We start from the raw sequence: 20,362 nt of genomic DNA on the forward strand, positions 1-20,362 counted from the left end.
TTAAATGGACATTAAATCTTTCACCGACTGCAAACTAATTGCAAATTAGAAAGGTTGACCTTTCCCATGAAAGGACATCCTCTGTCCCTTCGAACAAAGTCAGATAATTTGAAAGAATCCATGCTAATGAGATTCCAGGGTTCTCAAACTGGGACCACAAAGCAAACATACTGGGGAAGGCGGGAGAACATGTGGGTGGTGCTGGTCAGGGAGAGGTTAAAAATGAAAACAAGCATTCCAGAGACCTACAGTAGATTTTCACCTCTGGGTGTTAATTCTGCCCTTGTCAGTTCCAAGGCAGGTGGCTCTGACATGTGCTGGGCACTATTTAGTTATTACCATACGAAGAAAGTAAAGTCTTGTTATGTCTAGCTTTTACCTGTTGTCTTCCCGTGTGGACCTATAAAATGACACAATTTTTGAAACAACTTCCCACCTCGCTAAGCCTAGAGAGGCTGGTCCTGTACAAGCTGACATTAGTATATAATGCCAACACGTCCATTCCGGGGGCATGGGGCTGGCTCCCGCTCTGGGACGTGCTGCCTTGTCACTGCCCGCTGGATCACCCACTGATTCTCCTCCCGGAGCCCTCCAAACCTTCCCACGCATGCGGGACTCCTGTTACTGAATGACTCAAGAAGACAATTTAGGTGATACCAACACTTCATGGAGCGGACAGTCTCTGTTTGGTGAACTGCAAAAAAAGGCAGAAGGCAGAAAGCTCTTATGGGATAAAGAATAAAGAACAAGGAAGGGGGGGAAAAAAACAGAAAATATCTGATCAGCAGGAGCCACATGTTAAACTTGTTTAGGGTTAGAAGGAACAGGGAAAAGTACAGAGCCCGGGGTTGGCTTGGGATTTGGGGACTGGCTGCCTGGACATACCACGTTTCAACACTCCCTCCACCCCAGGATGCCCACAGACGGCATCTGCACAGTGATCAGGTACAGAGTCCACGGCTGGTCTCTGCACAGAGTGCCCCCCCCAACACTACATATTCAGTGCACCCCAGGCAGGTGCCTCCCAGGGAAAGGATGGGAAAGGACATGCTGGAAGGTATGGCACCTCCCCCAAGAGGGAATGAACATTCACAACCCAACCTCCAGATTTATACACAAGTAGCATGGGAGATATTTATTTTAGAACTATATATTTGCTATTGTTTTTCTCCGTCCCAATTAATAATTCTCTTTATTCCAATCACGCCAACAGGACAGTTTTGCTTCTATTTTCTCCTAACAACAACAAAGGTTTGACAGCTATAATTGGGGGACTGGACCGTACAGTGGCTGAACGACTATCTGAATTCCATTGTCCTTGGCTACAGGGACGCCTGCGATGGGGGAACCACACAGACAAGAGCTACTCCTGAGAAGTGAAATGGGGTGGTACTGAGGCCATCCTGCTACAGTTCCCGAGTCAGTGAGGCTCCTAAGCTTGGACTTATGTGCTCCACGGCACGTAATAAGCAAAATGGCAGGCCCACGTCCATAAGCCTTTCTTGAAACCTATCGGTTATGAAATGTGCACCTTGTTAGAAAGGTCACAGAGGCCGTTACTCAGTTTCCCAGCTACTAACAACTGCACTCACACCCTTAGAACTGTACAACTTTGAGGACAATTAAATAAGCTTGCTCAGCTTAATCAACAACAAGCGACTGCCTTCGGCTCAGGTCATGATCCTGGAGTCCCGGGATCGAGTCCCGCATCGGGCTCCCTGCTCGGCGGGGAGTCTGCTTCTCCCTCTGACCCTCCCCACTCTCATGTGATCTCTCTCATTCTCTCTCTCTCAAATAAATAAATAAAATCTTAAAAAAAAAAAAGTCTCCATAAAAATTTTGCCAAGAAGGTGATCAGACACGAGTACAAATCCAAAGTCAGGGCATTTAGGTCATCTTACTCTTATTTTGTATTATAAAAAAGATTATGTTCCTCTAAATAAAATTGAATCTAGAAAACAGATCATTGTGGGCTTATTTCTAAAACCGATTTCTTGGCCCTGCCAGTTAAAGTGATAATGAAGCTACAGAATAAACTCTCTTCCCAATAAAAATGGAAATTCTTTAAAGAAAGTGAAGCAAAATTTATTTTAGGTTAAGTCTATCAGACAAAATGTACTTTTCCCTTACCATCATGGCTATAAAAGCAGCCTTTCCAAGCCTTAAGAGAAATCAGAAAAGACAGAGAAAAAACCAAACCATTACCTATTTTGTTAAACATAAAATAAAAAAGACTCAAGGGTCTCTTTCCTTAAAAAAAAAAAAAAAAAAGAAGAAGCCACACACAAAATGGTTAGACACAAAAACTGGATGTACCACCGTCTACCCAACCATCCATAAAAATAGTGATTTGGAAAATATGAGAAAAAATGTTTCCGTCAAGATCATTTTCACAAAGCCCCCAGGAGAGTGCTCAACACACAACAAATCCTGTCAGGTTTAGCTCTCCCACCCTCCGCAGGGACACTATGGTGTGTCCTGGACAGTTGCCTATGTTTTCAAAATCATCAAACTGTTTACCAAACTCACTCGCAGGAATGGCACCAGAGGGCCCAACGCCCGGGCGCGTGCCCTCGCTCTGCTACGTACCAGCTAGCCTGGGTGAGGCCTATGCCCTAAGCCTCATGCAGTCAGTGGAAATACTAACGATATCTGCTTATTAAGTGTTTTTGTGATGCTCACATGAGATAACTTGTAGGAAAGTACTTCCTAAACTTTAAAGGGCTATTTACACGCTCTTTATATATGAATCCTGTGTGGATATAAGGCAGGGATTTGTAGTTCCAATCAGTTGGGGGATAGAAATAGCTTCGAGACTAATAACTAAATAATACTGAAACCTCATCCCATTATATTTGCTCACTGGCCTAACTGATGTAACTCAACAAAGGGATCTCTGATCCCTCTCAGCTTCCTCTCTGGGTCCATCTTATAATGATGCACCATTACAGAGGCACTCCCTTTCAATGTTAATATTTCACATTTGTGTTCTCTACACAATCTACAACGGAGAACTTTCAAGATGCTGAAAAGTCAGCTCTTGGGCTAATACTACCTCTGAACAAACCAATGACAAGTCTCATAACTGGAGGAAATGATTCCTAAGTTTACAGCAGGATGACAAAAATATGGCTCATTTCTGGCCCAGTAAACCTTTCTAGAGGTAGACATAAAATAAAAACAACCAAGTCTGACATGTTTGAGAGGACAGCTGTTTTTGCCTTTCCAGAGTGCCCCTTCGGGGTAAGAGAAATGGTCTCTTCCTTTTAACTGCTCTGTGGATGTGTGCTTTGGGCAGGGCCACCCCTCCCAGGACGGACACTAAAGGTTGCCTGTTTTCAGATACGTTTCGGACATCCTTAGTGTAAGACATACCTTCGCCAGTAAAATTCACTTTAAATAGCTTGAACAATGTAACTGTCCAATTCAAGGTTTCACAGAAAGCTTGATACGAAGCTCCAATGATAAAAGGACCCAGTTTCTCTCAACATTTTGGCTCTGTTCCTTCAACACTGGCTCGTCATGGGCATGTTCTCCTCTTGGGGTTGTACGGAGGTCAGCAACGGCTAGCTACATCCTTCCTTCTCGAGGAAGGGCCTCTGTCCTAGCATGACCATCTGAAGTCCTGACATTTGCTCTGTTTGGGGTCGCTTGGATCACATGCCTACCTGACCATCCTTGTGATGGGCTGATGGGCAGGCGGCATGTGCTGACGGGCTCAGCTCATGTGGCCCACTCCTGAAGTCCCAGGGAAAGGTGCTGACCTCAGAACACACAGGTCTTGAACATGGGTTAGGGCAAAGGGGAGAATGGATAGTCAGGAAGCAAACATGCTCATGTCCGCTCCGTCCTGTAATCGATCTGGATTTTCGCATGTGAGAATGGTGGTTTAGTTTTTGATATTCATCTCGTGTAGCCATTCGGGAGGGAGACATAAAGGGTGACAAAGGTAGGTGTGCACTGGACACTCCTCTTTCTGCGTTAAATACAAATTATAATCCTTTAAAAGAGATCTTTTCAGATTTTGAAACTTATCTTTTTATATGAAATTATACAATTCGTTCACTGTTTCAAGTGCCCACATTCGAAAAGAAAAATAGATGAAATGTCAAACATTTCTAAGAATTAACATGAGGAAAACAGGGAGGAAAAGCAATCATATCGATGACATGGGAGAAAATATAAATAGTAAGAGTCAAGACATTTTTGCAAAGAGAGTATGTAACTTGACTTTAGTAACTATTTAGCACTGAACATGAAGATAAGTTTCCAGTCTTAAAATTCCCTATTTAATTATACTGTCAGCTAGAGGAACAGCTACAGAGAAGCCCATCTACTTTCAAAGGTGCAGACTTTACTTGTATTTATTAAACTCTAGCCTTTTCTATTTTAATTTTCAATAACAACCATCCTTGTCTTCCATAATTTCTTCCCATCTGCCATTCATCGCAGCTCTTTATGTGGCTTAAGAGCATGTTAAAAACGTTTGGAAAACCAGCATCCTAATTCCTCTGACCAGATTTTTGTTATTGCTCACCTCATATTCACTTGGCATCCCATCAGGACATCTTGGAAAGGGACAGTCCCACATTTGTTACTATAAAGAAGTAACTTACCTATACGGTTTACCTATAAGGTTTACCTTCTGAGTATCTGGAGCTAAATCTCCCAAGTTGTCTGGGTTTGCAAATAGAAGGGCACCACAAGTCCACCCCCGCTCTGCAGGGGCTTGTGAGTATGCACGCACGCAACTGCCCAGGGAGAGATCACTTCAGTTCTTGGCAGCGTCAGCCACGCCCCAGACTCCAAAACGTCACCCCAGCTGGCCTGCACAATGCCTCAAAACGCCACCACAGGAGGCCCATTCATTTGGATTTAGGTCCTGCCTATTCATCAACTTCAAATTGAAAAGTTTGGGCGCCTGGGTGGCTCAGTTGGTTAAGCGACTGCCTTCGGCTCAGGTCATGATCCTGGAGTCCCTGGATCGAGTCCCGCATCGGGCTCCCTGCTCGGCAGGGAGCCTGCTTCTCCCTCTGACCCTCCCCTCTCTCATGTGGTCTCTCTCTCATTCTCTCTCAAATAAATAAATAAAATCTTTAAAAAAAAAAAAAAAAAAAAAAAAAAAAAAGAAAAGTTTAATTACTCAATGACCCCAATAACCAGCCATACTCTGAAGCCCAAGAGCTCATAAAAGGTGCCAGGAAACCAAAAGGGCTTGAAGTATAAGGAAGGCTATGAGATGGAAGGAGGGGAGACAGGCCTAAGTTACTGCTCAGGGTCTAGAAAGAGAAGGCCCTAACGATCAGCCCCGTATAGGTAAGTACAAAGGCTTTATAGATATCATTAATGGTGGAAAACAACTGAAATTTGACATTCCAGGAACAGAACCCTCAAAACATGAATTCTCATAAAGAAAATGAGACTTTCTTCTGAGTTTCCCTTTTTCTGTGCAGGAATTCAAATGTGCTTTAGCCAGAAAAGTATTTGCTTAATATTAATAAGAATATTCTATTGGATAAAGTAGAATGGTTTTTCAATTAAAATATTGCTTCACTAGGTTTTTCCAAATGGAGAGACCTAGGGCTTACATGCAGCTGCTTCACTGAATTCATGGATTTTCAATTAATACTTTATAACAAAGTACATACAGGAAGGGTGCCTGGGTGGCTCAGTGGGTTAAGCATCTGCCTTTGGCTCAGGTCATGATCCCAGGGTCCCAGGATCGAGTCCTGCATCGGGCTCCCCACTCAGCGGGGAGTCTGCTTCTCCCTCTGACCCTCCCCCCTCTTGTGCTCTCTCTCTCAAATAAATAAAATCTTTTTTAAAAATGTACATATAGGAAAACAAAAGGATTTATAAAGATACATTTATGGTTTCATTAGTGTCATTTATTTCTGGATCATGCACAAAGACAATTCCATTAGTACATTTATTACATTATCCATTTTAGTGCTTATAATAATATGGTCATCTTCAGTTGGATATTTGAAATGTAGCTGTTAGTGCGCTATCTGAAGTGGAACTCCAGGTTACTTATTTGTAATTAGGATTCAAACAAATGTCCATGTTTCTGAATACTACACACCACTGGCAGACGTGGCAGGAACTGAGTAAGAAAGATACTTAAAGCAAGACAAAACCCTGTCTCCCAACAATAGTATGACTGCAAAAAAGGAAAAGCCGATGTGAACCACAGGTTTTTACACTCCGCCTTGCCTGAATAAATTTCACAAACTCCAGAGAGACCCTCAAGCTTTTCACATTCCTTACTCTTTGCAGAAAGGCCAAGGACGGCATCTCCTTTTGAGGCAAGAACACGAGGCCAGTCGTCTGCAGACGTGGGCTGAAACCCTGGCTCTGCCTCAAGTGCCCCAGTGACTGCACTCGATCTCTGTGTGTCTATTGTCTTGATTCTACACCTGAGTTTGATCTAAACCATGCCTTGGTGCTGATTTCCAGTTCACAGGTCCTGTGACTCCTAGGAAACGAGGCTGCAAGAGCACATCAGATCAGACAGTGGTTCTCCTAGCGTGGTTCCTGCATCATTACCACCTGAGAACTTTTAAGAAATGCACATTTGGGGCCCCGCCCAGAGCCACATCGTATCAGCAATCTCTGATTTGGGAAGTAAGTCCTCCAGGTGATTCTGATGCACACAACACAGTACGAGAACCACTGGATTGGACCAAAACCACTTTTAAGAAATTCGCAGTTCCAAACACAAGGCAAATTAAATCAACCTAAACTCTATCATTAAACTCAGTTTGTCAGCTACACATTACTTTTTCAGGGCTATGGCACTGAAGGCATCTCAATCATTCTTTGAAAATCCTGAAAAGAAATAGCCAGAGATAAAATTTAGGGCAATTTTAGCTACTAATAGCCAATGACACCTAGTTTTACCCACTAATTCAGAAAGTTAGGATTTGAAATTCTTATTTCTCCAAAGCTATTTATTAAAGAAAAAATCATTTCCTAACCATAAAAGACTTTCTCTTCAACCTTGTGAATAATGATTTAATAAAAGGCATATTCGGGTTTGTAACATATACTAAAAGATGTACGTCATCAATATGAAATATTGTAATAGTACACAATAAGGGATTTCTACACTGCCAACATAATAAATTGAAGTTTTGAGTTATCTGCACACTACAGTAACTGTAATTGCTTCTCATACATGGATATCTCGTGTTTTAATTTCTAGTTTTATAAGAATCAGGAAAAATTTACATACAGACATAGTGGCTCCACGATCCACTCTCTGAAAAAATCATAATTAAATATGTAATTATTTTATATATGAAATATATAAATAAAAATAAATAACTTTATGAATTATTAGATAAATTATTTAATAATATTTTAAAGTATCCTGATCTTTCCCAAATTAGCTCACCACACACTAAGAGGACTGTCAAATCCTCACAATCTAGTCTTTATTTTCTGAGATTAATAAGAATTAGGCTACTAAGAGAAAAAGAACTTTATCAATTGCCCCATACTGCATTTTCAAACATAGCTCCTAGGACATCAAAAATAAGCTACACTATGGAGGAAATGCCTCAAATGATACAGTGAAAATGACTGGTTTGGAAAATGCAAAAATCTGAAATACATTTTTATCATTTCTTTTCATTATAGGTTTAAAAAAAAAAAAAAAGATTTAAAAAATTCTAATCAGGAATAAGCAAAGATAATGTACCCAAACCTAAGCACCAGAGTCCTGGCAAGAATCTGTTAATGAGGTATCTCTTTTGGATTTGTTTTATTACAACAGAAACTTAGTTTGTAGGGCACTTATCCAGAGCCGCTGAACCAGTTTTATTCTATTTGAAGACAAAGTCGTTCCTGCAGCAAAGCAGCTTAAACCAGAAAGATGACAGTGCAAGAAATGGTTTACAGTCACTGTAGTCATCGAGACACAGATGCCAGGGTCAGTGCGTCTAACAGCATCACACAACTCAGGAAATGCTAAATACGCTTAATACACAGATACACATTTAACACAAGATCGTATCCTCACTGCATTTTTCAAGCTGAACAAACTATCGTGATAAACAGTTCAGATGCAACCAAGAGACACAGTTTTAGAGAAAAGAGCTGTTATAATGTATGTTTTACAACACGTAGAGGTATACCTATACCATAAAAAACTTAGAACCAGTAAATTCAGCACTTTTTTTTTCTGTTTTACAAATTTTTATCAATGTGTTTGGATGTTGGATTTTTATAATATTCTCACAAAGATTCTATAAACCAAATAATCTGAGCTGGTTAAAAAGGATGACGAAATGAATTCAACATTTAATATAGCTTTTATTTGTTCAATTTGGTAAGTGGAGAATATAACGCTTTCAAGGCAAACTCTGGGTTATTTCAGTCACAAGTCCACAGTTAACATGATTCTGAAGCAGTCTTATGTTCAATGTCTACCCACCCTACACAGTCACAGCTAGAGAAATCCATGTACATACGTATTTGTTTTCAACAACTCGGGATTCAGATTTCATATTCTCACACACTTCAAAATGTATCCATTTGATGCAGGATATAACCATAAGAAGATAAAAATTCATGCAATGATACTCAGGTTTAAAAAAAAATCCAATATTTGATCATTCAATGCCATATCAAGTGCACTGAATATCTAAAATAAAACAAGTGCCAATTTTATCATGAATTAATAACATATTTATTGTCTTGAAACCAAACAGGCCCAAGTTACTTTTTGTCTTTCTTGAGTCAGCTATTAACTCATTTCTCTCAAACTTCCTGTGTAAGAAAAAAGAAGATATTTCCTTTCTTTTTTGCACTTTCAAGAGATGGCAGAAGGTTTAAGGTAGGTATGCTCTTGATAATTCAGAGTCAGAAAGTACTTCTTCCTGAGCAGAAGGTTCATAATCTCCTACGTTTTCCGCCAATTCAGTATCTAAGTCGTCATTACTTTCTGCACTGTAATCCACTTCTTCAAGGAATCGAGGCTCATCTTCATCCAAAACGTAAGTGGTAGGGCTGTGGCCAGAGCACAGAGAGCACACGAGACTTCATTAGATCCTAAGGTTCTAACATAAGGTAATTTGACCACATTGGGTTAACTTTGATTTCAAAATAACGTAAGTAGTTTGATTAGCTTTAAAAATGTTATCCAAATGAAAAAGTTAAGAGATTTATAACAGTTGAGACCATAAAGTGTGAAATGCTAAGTATTAATCATATGACAAGGCTGTCAACATATACCCTACAGTTAGAGAGCTATAAAAAACAAGAGACTCCCCTATTAGGTTGCTTTTTTCAAGGACTTCAACAATTTGCAGGATTAAAAGTTCTGTCTTAATCACTAAAAAGGAACAGACCATTTCAATAAGCTTTATCTTATTAATTCATCCATTATAAGAAACTGCGGTATTTAGGGGTGCCTGGGTGGCTCAGTCGTTAAGCGTCTGCCTTCAGCTCAGGTCATGATCCCAGGGTCCTGGGATCGAGCCCCGCATCGGGCTCCCTGCTCCACGGGAAGCCTGCTTCTCCCTCTCCCACTCCCCCTGCTTGTGTTCCCTCTCTAGCTGTCTCTCTCTGTCAAATAAATAAAATAAAATCTTTAAAAAAAAAAAAAAGAAAGAAAAACTGTGGTATTTAAACACTAAAACCACTTATTCTAAGTCTATACAATGATTATTTGCCATAAAACAGCCCATACACTCTTCCTCCCAGTTTCCAGTGGTCAAGAATAAAAACGAAAAACAAGTGAACGCTCCACATCCAGATTAATAACTTGCCCTTGGGACACAGAATAAGATATTTGCTTAAAAGCACTAAGTGCTTCTGAATATTTCATTAGGTAGGCTGTTTGGGATAAAGACAACCTTTCCATCTTTCCTCTTCAAAAAAAAAAAAAATCACAGTATTCTGATTTGTCCCCATTTGGGAGATTTTACACACATGCACGTGCGCGCATGCACACACACAGTGTTATCAAAGAAACACTACAGAAATATTTCAATGTCCCCATGTTGTGACCAAAACTATCTTAATTTCACACAGATGCATGTCTGTTTATATCCCACCTGCTTCCAAAAAGGATTTCCCATCATGGATGCAATTAAAAGCTATAAAATCAGAAAATAAAAAAGGAAACAATAAACTGTTAAAATGAGCAGGGAGGCAAATGTCATTAGGCATCTAGACTGAAAGAAGTCCTGCACTGAATATGAAATTCGGTTCAGATATCTACAAGTTTAGGCAGGAAAGACAAGTTAATGGATTATACGGTTCTCATTTTCTGAAAAGAGAAAGCAAAACTCATCCATTAAGATTATCTCTTTTTCCTAGAATTGTTTTTATCTTGCTCATTAAAAATATATTGCAAAACCACCTTGATCTATTTATATAGCAAACTTCTTAAAAAGTTCAGAGCTTGGGTGGGGGGATGGGTTAGCCTGGTAATGGGTATTAAGGAGGGCACGTACTGCATGGAGCACTGGGTGTTATACGAAAACAATGAATCGTGGATCACTACATCAAAAACTAATGATGTATTGTATGGTGACTAATAAAACATGAAAAAAAAAAAGTTCAGAGCTTGCCCTGTGATGGAGTAGTCCCGATAAACCTGCTGAGTGGCTTGAAGGACTATGTGAGACTTTATTACTTACCTAACACTCACAAGAATGATTTCACAGCTTTCAATTATGCAACTAAAATATTTATCATGAATCTATCAGGTCTTTAGGAAAAAAATGAGATTAAAAGGAAAAAATTATTTGCCTTTTAAAATGATCATTTTCCTTTTTTTCTTTTAAAAAACAGTAATTCATTCCTCCTTCATGAGTTTGGTGTTTCAAATTCTCAGGGTGTCCCCGGTGAATCACAGCATAAATGAAGACTACTAGAACAGACTCTTAGAATAGACGGAGGCTTCAGCTAAAGCAAAGGAGGGGGAAGGACAGAAGTGAGGGGAGAAACTTGTTTACTTTCTTCCTGGAGACTGTCCTAACAAGAAGAAATGATCATGGAAATGCAAGGGAGGAGGCAGATTTGCTCAAAAGCCATGCACTCCACTGGTACAGGGGCTGGGGAAACCAACCATAACTGTAAAGGCTCACTCCACAGTGAGGAGGCACCATGCCCAAAGCAGTGCAGTTACCCGCAGCATCGTGGGATCTCCCGACAAGTAGGAAGAGCACAAAATCCATGTGGTGGGTGGGTGGGCAAGCATCATTCAGGAGATCTACGGACAACAGAATTCCAACCCACCCCTGCATTCCACCCCCCACCCCATACCACCACCAAAGAAAACAGACTGGCATAAAGTAAACTAGTTGCAGGAAGCCCAGCCACTACACGGAGGTCAGAGCAAGGACCTAGTTCTACATGGGCAGCTGAATACTAGAACATTAATCAACATGAACTAAGAGAAAGGGTTTAAAGAAAAAGCCTAGACTTATAGGCTAGAAAACAGTCTTGTAAGTTGAAGAAACAGAAGAAGAATGATTTCGAAGCAACAAAAATGCCCAGGATCAAGCAAAAAAAGCTGCTGGACATCAAGGAGACTTGGAACAATGCTGGGGTCAGATACTGATAAACACTTCTTTTAAGTCTAAGAAGCACAACCTGGAAGGCAAAGCCCCTGGAAATTTAAAAGAAATCCCATAATAAGGAATGTTCAGAAAATAATTTGAGCCTGTCAATTCCTGACCTTGGCTTCCTCATATGCTGACTGTGACATAAACCCCCCTCCATGTTCCGGCATCATCCATCGTGATACCTAGGAACGGATGGATTTCACACTCTTAATTCCATTCTCAGAACCCTCACTGACCCTGATATTTGATGCCTGTTTCTGCAGGTCCTATCAAAGTCACATTCCTATCCTCAGCTTCGTGAAGGTGTACCGTCCGGCTGAAATGCAGCGAGTCCATCCAGCAATGGCAAAGGGGCCCTCAGTGCTAAGCTGTGCGCGTATGGGGGCAGGGGAGAGCGGTGGGTAGATCTAGGGTCAAAGAGCTGCAGGAATCCTGAGACAGCGGGAACAGAAGATTACAATCCCCGTAACTCCACTGAAAGCAGCCTTCTGACTGGTATTCCAGTTGCCACTGTCCAGTCCATTGTTTCTAGATCTCTCTGTTGCACTTAACTGGTAGCAATTCCAATACTCCTCTCTTCTGCTGTGCCTCATTCCCCTCTGTCCCTCCTCACTGCTGATCAAGTGCTCTTCATCCTCCGTAGTATGCCTCAAAAATAGGTGCTTATAAAAATGCTCTCCTGGCACGCTCTTATATGCAAGCCCTCTTTGAGCAAGCTCGCATATTTTAATTTGCATTCTGATCATTTCCAAATCCAAATTTCAAGCCCTGACTTCACCCTTGAACTTCCACTGTGCACACAAGCACTTGCTAGCAGATTCACATGGCTATCTCACATACACCCCAAATGTATGTTCGGAATAGAACTCACCAGACTCCCTAGCAAGCCTGCTCTGCTTGTCCTCGTCCCAACATCATCCACTCAGTGCGTCATAAAACCTAATTCTCAGCAAGTCCTGCCAATCAATCTCTGAACTACCTCTTGCTTCACATTTTACATCACAAACTTTCACTGACATTGCTTCGTCTGCTTAGGACATACTTCCCACCTTTTTTCTCCCAGCGACTCGTATTTCCTTCAAACTGCAGCTCAGGCTCATCTTTAGATGTTCTTCCTTTCTGGAAGCCCATTTTGGGCTAAGCGCCCTTTCTCTGTATCCCCTCTGTACCCTGCGTGTTCTGTCCCATCACTGCTCCCAGGCAGGTGAAACCTTCTATTTGTGGGCCTGTCTTCTCAGCAGCATGTCAAGGTCGGGAGCTGTGACTTACGCATATTAATCCCTCTTATCAGCTCCCAAGAATACTCGACACACATTGTAGGCCCTAAACAAATATTTGCTGAACTCCACGAGAAGCCACAGGGCCCACGAGACCATCAATTTTTATGTTACCCCATCCCACTGATTATACTTTATGTAAAAAAACTTAAGGCACAAGACCAATCATAGCAATTCAGCTTCACTTTTATTAATAATTCCAACATGTTTTGAACAATGTACAACTTAGGAAGGGCCTTCATATACATTATATCTCACAATAACCTCCAGGTTATTGAGAAAGACTTTAAGGTAATTTGCTCTAGAGTTATAAAATAATTAATCCCTTGACATCGGCAGAAAGGAATTCAAGTAATAATTCGATCACAAAGAGAAACTCTAATCAGCACTTAGTTATTTCCTATCACTATTACTTTTTTCCCACCACAACTTCCTTGTCCCCCTAATTCTCTTCCTGTTAGTTTACTCCCGCTGCCCTGTTCTGCTTCGTTCTCCAACGGCTGGCCTATGTAGACCTGCCCTAACATCCTTCTCTTCTGGATTTTAATCAACGAGAAACATTTCATCCTAAAAGAGAAGAGCATTTTAGTCCAAAACCAAATCTTCCTCATGCTGCTTCAGGAAAAATATCAAAACCTTCACCCAAATGGCTTTCTCACAGGATGAATTTGTTGAAATTCTCTGCTGTATGGTGTCATTATGATGCAGAAGAGGTTCAAAATTCCCACTGATTTCTGAAGATAACAAAAAATCCTGCTTCATTCAGATTCCGAAAGTGTTCTGGCTATCACTATGTTAAACTAGTAAGCATAGGCAAAATTAAACCTAAGAAAGTCGCCGTCTCCCTCGAGGCACGCCCAGCCACTTGCAGGAGCGCTGACTGGACATCTGAGACACCAGGATGCAGATCTTCAGCTCTGTTACCCACATCAGCATGAAAGAAGCCAAACCCTGGACATGGAGTCAGAAATTCTGGGTCTGTGCCTCTCTTCTTCCACTAGCCAGCTGCACGACCTTGAGCAACTCACACACTTTCTTCAAGCACTCGTTTTTCTCAAGAATAAAAGCCAAGAGAACAGTGTCAGAGCCACTACCTCACAAGTTGTTTGGCTCCAATTAGGTAGTAAGTGTGAAAGCATTTGTAAATTCTTAAGCTGTACAGATATAAAATGCTATTATGAAATTAATAAAGCTACCTTGTTAAAGAAAAAAGTTAATCAAGGGGCGCCTGGGTGGCTCAGTCGTTAAGCGTCTGCCTTCGGCTCAGGTCATGATCTCAGGGTCCTGGGATCGAGCCCCGCATCGGGCTCCCTGCTCCGCGGGGAGCCTGCTTCTCTCTCTCCCACTCCCCCTGCTTGTGTTCCCTCTCTCACTGTGTCTCTCTTTGTCAAATAAATAAATAAAAATCTTTTAAAAAAAAGAAAAAAGTTAATCATTTCCTAAAGAGCCCAGGTAATGGGCTGCCCCACACCAACACGACTAAAAATACCGCCTTCCTCTTGTAACTCAGAATCCTCCCTTAACCTCATACTCTTCTACAATTTTGAAACTAACCTACCTGTTTTCAGACAGCACAATAAAGATATCCTGGGGGAGAAATTCTGAAATTGATACACAAACAGAAAAATATTCCATTGCCCAAATTACCAGCAATTTGTGACTTGCTGATTATGTCTTTCTTGTATTGAAATATCAGGTCTCATGTGAAAGAAAAATCTCTATCTGCCTAAATATCACAGAATGTTTTATTTATATAATTTGATTCCCAGCTCATAAGAGACGTTGTATCTACTAAATATCAAAGCAAACAAAATTATCCACAGAAAATACAAGTAACAATTTTTGTCAGTCTTAATTGTCCACAGTGTATACATAAGTATTTGCATATTCCTACACATGTACATACCCAACACACAGAGTACAGAATTTCTAAGAGGATATTTCGGCGGTGGGGGTGGGGGGGAGAAAGTCGTTAATTTACGGATACTTTTTGGACCACAAATATAACTAAGCTGCCTTCAAAAAACAGTCACTAAACTCCAACTGACTTTATTTTACTATTGATCTAAAAACATTCCTTATACAAAATAAAAAGGTTAAATAGTTAAGTTTCCCAACAATGCAGGACAGCCTCAAAAGCTGAAACCATTCCTTTTTAGTAATTTTACTTAGTCACTTGGAAGATGCAAGATACAATGAAAGCACAGGGGAATTCTGGAGTCAGATCTGGGCACAATTCCTGGTTTTGTTGGGAATTACCAGAAAGATGACCTTGGGTCAATTCATCTCTGAGCCTCAGTTTACACAATATGAAAAGGGGTTACAATACCATCTGTCTCTGATCATTCTCAATAGAGCACAAAAATCTCGGAGATAATAATCGAACTTAACAGAAACTCAAAATGGGCATGCGTGTTTGTGGTCCCAGGGCCACCCCTGGTTTAGTGATGCGCTAGCAAGATGTACAGGATTCAGCAGACAGTTGTATTAACAGCTATGATGTATATTACAGTGAAAGGATACAAAGCAAAATCAAGAGCAAAGGTGCATGGGGCAAAGTCCAGAGGAACTCAAGGCCAGGCAAGGGCAGCTGCTAAGAGGCAGAGAAGTCATCAGAACTTTCAGCAATTTCAAAGGACTGGAGGCAAAAATTGGAGTTCAGAGCTGCCAAGTTTCCTGAAAGAAGGGAGTTGCAGAGATATGACCCCAACAGTTCTCTCCCGGAGGCATGTGACAAATTCTTAAAATACACAGTGCAAGAGGCTGAACAGCAAAGCAGAAAGCAGCAAAACAAACCAACCAGAAAATAAACAACAGAATTTGGGGCAGTCTTGTGGTGCTGAGGAAAGGAGAAGCCCTAGGCCTTCCACAGTGACCTCTGGAGGGCTACCACTTAGAGAGGAGAGGCGTGAACCAAGGCTAAACAAGTTTTACAAGTTTTGAAAACCCACCTCCAGCTAGCTCAGTCTCTTGCCAGACTGGGACCACCTGCCTACTCCACAGCCTGCCAGAGGATAGAATGAATCCTCTTTGAAGGAACAATTCCTCCTTATTCTGATATACCATATTCTTACTTTGAAGTCTCAAATAGGCACTTACTGAGAGGAATAACTTAATTCTTCCAAGAGGCTACAAAGAATATAGCTTATAAATATTAACAAATATCTACAATCATCAAATTCCTTATACAGCTGTCTTAGAGACTAACAATTACTAACTCCATACTTATCTGGATCTCAATAAGGATCATTTCTCTCTCTTATGATAAGCCTCAAAGCTTTCATTATAATCAAATCTGGCCTGGGGTCCTGAAGTGTTCACATTAAGTCCCCAACTTATTTTTCTGGATGATTTTAATCTCCTCTATATTTGTAGGTACAACAGCATTTCACTGACTTAGCACAAAAACACAAATGGTTCACTTCAACTATGATTTCCAGTGGACTAGAAGTGGTAATATGATCTTCAATTACATGGCATGATTTATCTGCCTAGAAAATATTCTAATCTAATTATAGCTGTAAGAATTTTCTACATGGTTGCAATAAATGACACTCACAAATGCACACCAGACTCAAGCATGTGCATCACAGCCATTACAAAGGATTTTTTAAGTAGCTTGATTAAATGGTAAACTGTACATTTAAAATAAAGCACATTAATACAGTAAGCTTGACTGCATTCCTGTAAATACTGCCATTAACATGTGGCCACAAATGATCTATACTGACAGACTCTGTCCTTCTGTCCTTGACCAAACTTGAGTCAGGCTCTTCTGAGTCCTCCTTTCAAACTAGGACCTGACCTTGGGCTCTGTCCTCAGTCAGGGGCTCTGCCTGCTTAGTCTAGCTGTAGTAAGAATTTTGCTGAGTCAGTTTATCAAAATCCCCCACTCTCTGTATCTCATCAGTCTGGCCTGCTTTCAGCAAAAACTCCATCAAGTAGGTTTAGCTAGAATCTACCTTACATGTGATGGTTCCTCTTAGTAATTTTCCACCCACCAATCCCCCACTCTACTCCCTGGCTATAAATCCCCACCTTGCCTCACCGTATTCACCCCTTGTAGCAGTCTTCCTGAACAGTCTGCCTTCCTAATCTGTAACAGTGTCACAAATAATTTTCTCTTTAACAATATTAATTTAATTTTCTCAGAAGACAAAGTTCCTACATATTTACAAATAAACACAAGCTTCACATGAAGAAAGTACAGAAAATACAGAGGCTAATATTTCATCCTAGTGTTAACAGTCTGTAGCAATGAGTAGCTTTGTACGACCTTACCAATAACCTCCAGCCAGTCGCTCTGATACTGCTAGCGACAGAGGCAGGGCCTTTAACCAAGAAGCATTATGACGTCAATGCATTCACAGACCTGTACTCATTCTCTATACCTTATGAGAAATGTACTCTATCTTTATCAAAACACATCAAATTAGATTTTTTAAAAAGTATTAACAAAAAAAGAACAAATGCTAAACATATTTTAAAGGTTTTCTCCAGCTTAAGTCCTATTTATTTTATTAGTTGCATTAAGTACAAATTCAACAAATTTTCTAATGTCCATGCTGTATGCACAAATACAAATTAAGTACTGATACCTGCTACACCACAGATGAACCCTGGAAACAAGCTAAATGAGTGAAGCCAGACGAAAAAGGTCATACACCATATGATTCCATTTATATGAAATATCCAGAACAGGTAAATCCACAGAGACAAAAAGGAGATGAGTGGTTGTCAGGGGCTTGAAATGACTGTTTAATGGGTATGAGGGTCTTCTTTGGGGGTGCTATAAAAAGTTTTGGAACTAGACAGAGGTGACTGATAGTTGTACAATATTGTGAACATATTAAACACCATTAAATTATTCACTTTAAAATGACTGATTTTATGCTGTATGAACCTCATCTCAATAAAAAAAAAAGAAAAAGAAAACAGGTCGAAACACTGATTATAAGACAGTCATTAGGCTTCATTTAAACATGGGCATATGTTTTTATTATGATAAAACATTGCATAGCGTTTGGCGTTTTTCAACTTCACTTTCCTATTCAAACTTCAAATACTTCTTCTGTATATCTAATATCCTGAAAGTAGTGACCACCAACCATATCCTGACGAGCAGCACTGTTAAATGTTTTATCAGTTCTCAAATCCTTTAAATGAGACTGAGAGGACTCTTTAATAGTTCAGGTGACAGGTGAAATAAAAACACTTTCGCTAAGTACAAAAATACTACATAGCTATAAGCTTTTAAAGGAGCGCTACTGATATTCCCAGCTTTGACCTAAAAGAAACACACCCCCCCCCCAGGAAAGATATAATGCAGACTTAGTGTTCCATCAGATGAAATTTTTATTATACAACAAATACAATTAAGTAAAGTTAGAATGATTTATGTATGGTAATTTCCAATGAATGCTCTGGGAATATAAAACATGATTAATTTTCAACCACAGGCTTCACTGAAAACGAAGTTCTATAACTTCTGGTAAGTACAGTGAATCTCAAGAGCAACGAAGATGACTGTAAAAGAATAACTTTTCTTTTAAAGGATAATCCACAGGAAAAAGAACACTGAAGAGGAAATAAGAGCAAAGAAGATATATTAACAAAATGTTAGAAGATGAAGGCAGATGGATGAAAAATGAACGGGGCCTGAGTGCCAACCTCTACTTTGCTCAAGTACTTACAACAGGGGAAGCCATGGGGAAAATGCTAATTTGCATTACACAGTCAGAGGAAAGCTAAAATAATCTGGGTGATAAACCTGATTATCAGGGCGCAATTGAAAAGAGAATGGACTAAAGATTTTATAAAGAGCAGTTAGACCTTCAGATCACCCTCCTCAGGTTATTCCCTAGTTTAGAGAGATAGAAAAATGACTTTCTAAAGAGTTTTATCAGAGAGGCTATCCAGTTGGGGCCAAAAGACAGAAATGGGGGTCAGGAGAGTAAGTGAAGAAAGTCTGCTCAAAAGTAAGTCCAACTGGCCCCCAGAATGCCAGCTACTGGACCTTATGCCCCAGGGGCAACATTTCTCAAAAATTTTTTAAATCACCGCCCAGTGCTCCAAAGGAGTTTTCTCCCCCTGATCCCCCTAATTAAATACAATTAAGAATTAGAAAGATAAATTTCGTATCAGATTAGACCCAGCTAAAGAAAGCATGGGTGAATTAAAGGTTGGTTAGAAAAAACACCTAGCTCTGACGGTCAAATGGACCACAAGGCTACAATAAACAAAGAAGCAAGTCTTAACTGGCATGCACAAGCATATACACATATGTATATATATAGTGTGTGTGTGCGTTCTGCACAGAGGCAATAGGCAAAACTGCCCATCTCCCAGTCTTTCACTGAAAAAGTTTCATCTGCATATTTTAAAAGCTGCAGCCTGAGGGCCAGACTTCTAATTTAGCAGGAACTGTGCGCTGCCATCCTCTTCAGAGACTGGGGAAGCCAGCAGATACATATCCTGCCTTCTCCCCACAGGGTGCTCCAATAACCAAAGCACGTTACCCGTATCACCCTGAAAGGAGCTTGTACATACATCTGACACCTCAGCTTTTGTGGCTGTCACTGAAGACACAGACCTATGGACAGCCTGGCTCTAGCAGCCAACAGGGCTCACATTCATGAGTCCCATGTACTGTAACAAAGAAACAGTTCTTAGGCACAGAGGCGCCTCCTACAGCTATATACTCAGACTAGCACAAAGGGAATAGGCAAAAATACCCATCTCCCAGTTTTTCCCTGGAAGGGGCTTAAACTACATGCTTTTCTAGCTGCTGTCAGAAGGTCCAGCTTCTAATCATTCTGCATCTAAGTGCTGACTATGATCCTCCTTTTTGAGATACTACTATGACCTGGCACCCCCAACTACTGGGAGACACTAAAAACAAAGAAAGAGGCTTGGGCTATCACAAAAGTCTGAGACACAACTAGGAGCTCAAGCCAGAATAATCAATGAAGTTCATCTCCTACACGAGAGCATTCTGCTAAGACTGGGAGATGGCTAGTTTATCTAATGTGCCGAAACCAAAACAGAGAGTCATGGAAAATGAAGAAACAGAGGAATATATCCCAAACAAAAGAACAAGATAAATATCTAGAAACAGATCTCAAAGAATGCAGATAAGTGATATACCTGATACAGAGTTCAAAATAATGGTAATAAAGATTTTCAACAAATTCAGGAGCAAAGCATGAACAAAGTGAGAATTTCAAAAGAGAGTCAGAAAATATGAAAAAATACTGAATAGAAATCAGAGAACTGAAGAATACAATAATTGAACTGAAAAATTCAATAGAGGGTTCAACAGCAGACTACATCAAACAAAAGAAAGAATCAGTGAACTCTGAAAGGGCAGTAGAATTCATCCAAACAGAGGAACAAAAAGAAGAAAGAATGAAGAGTGAAAATTACTTAAGGGACTTATGGGACATGAATAAACAAACCAATATATTCATTATAGAGTTCCCAGAAGGAGAGATAAAAGGACAG

At 40.3% G+C, this 20,362-nt stretch overlaps 1 protein-coding gene across 4 annotated transcripts in view; it reads right to left on the reverse strand.

Annotated features, from left to right (window-relative positions):
• Positions 1-8,299: 8,299 nt before the first annotated feature.
• The window catches only part of AGTPBP1 (ATP/GTP binding carboxypeptidase 1), a 165,936-nt gene continuing 153,873 nt past the window's right edge, over positions 8,300-20,362 (reverse strand). For 2 of the 4 annotated variants that reach the window (XM_036097661.2, XM_036097662.2), the window contains exon 26: positions 8,300-9,015. In XM_036097661.2, coding sequence (XP_035953554.2) covers positions 8,838-9,015 — 178 coding nt within the window. In that variant the 3' untranslated portion in view covers positions 8,300-8,837. Of the gene's footprint in view, positions 9,016-10,064; positions 10,107-13,027; positions 15,536-20,362 lie in introns of those variants that run through there. The other 2 variants (XM_036097665.2, XM_036097664.2) reach the window with 2 other exon arrangements.

The sequence above is a fragment of the Halichoerus grypus genome, chromosome 14 (genome assembly GCF_964656455.1).
Source record: "Halichoerus grypus chromosome 14, mHalGry1.hap1.1, whole genome shotgun sequence".
Taxonomy (NCBI): Eukaryota; Metazoa; Chordata; class Mammalia; order Carnivora; family Phocidae; genus Halichoerus; species Halichoerus grypus.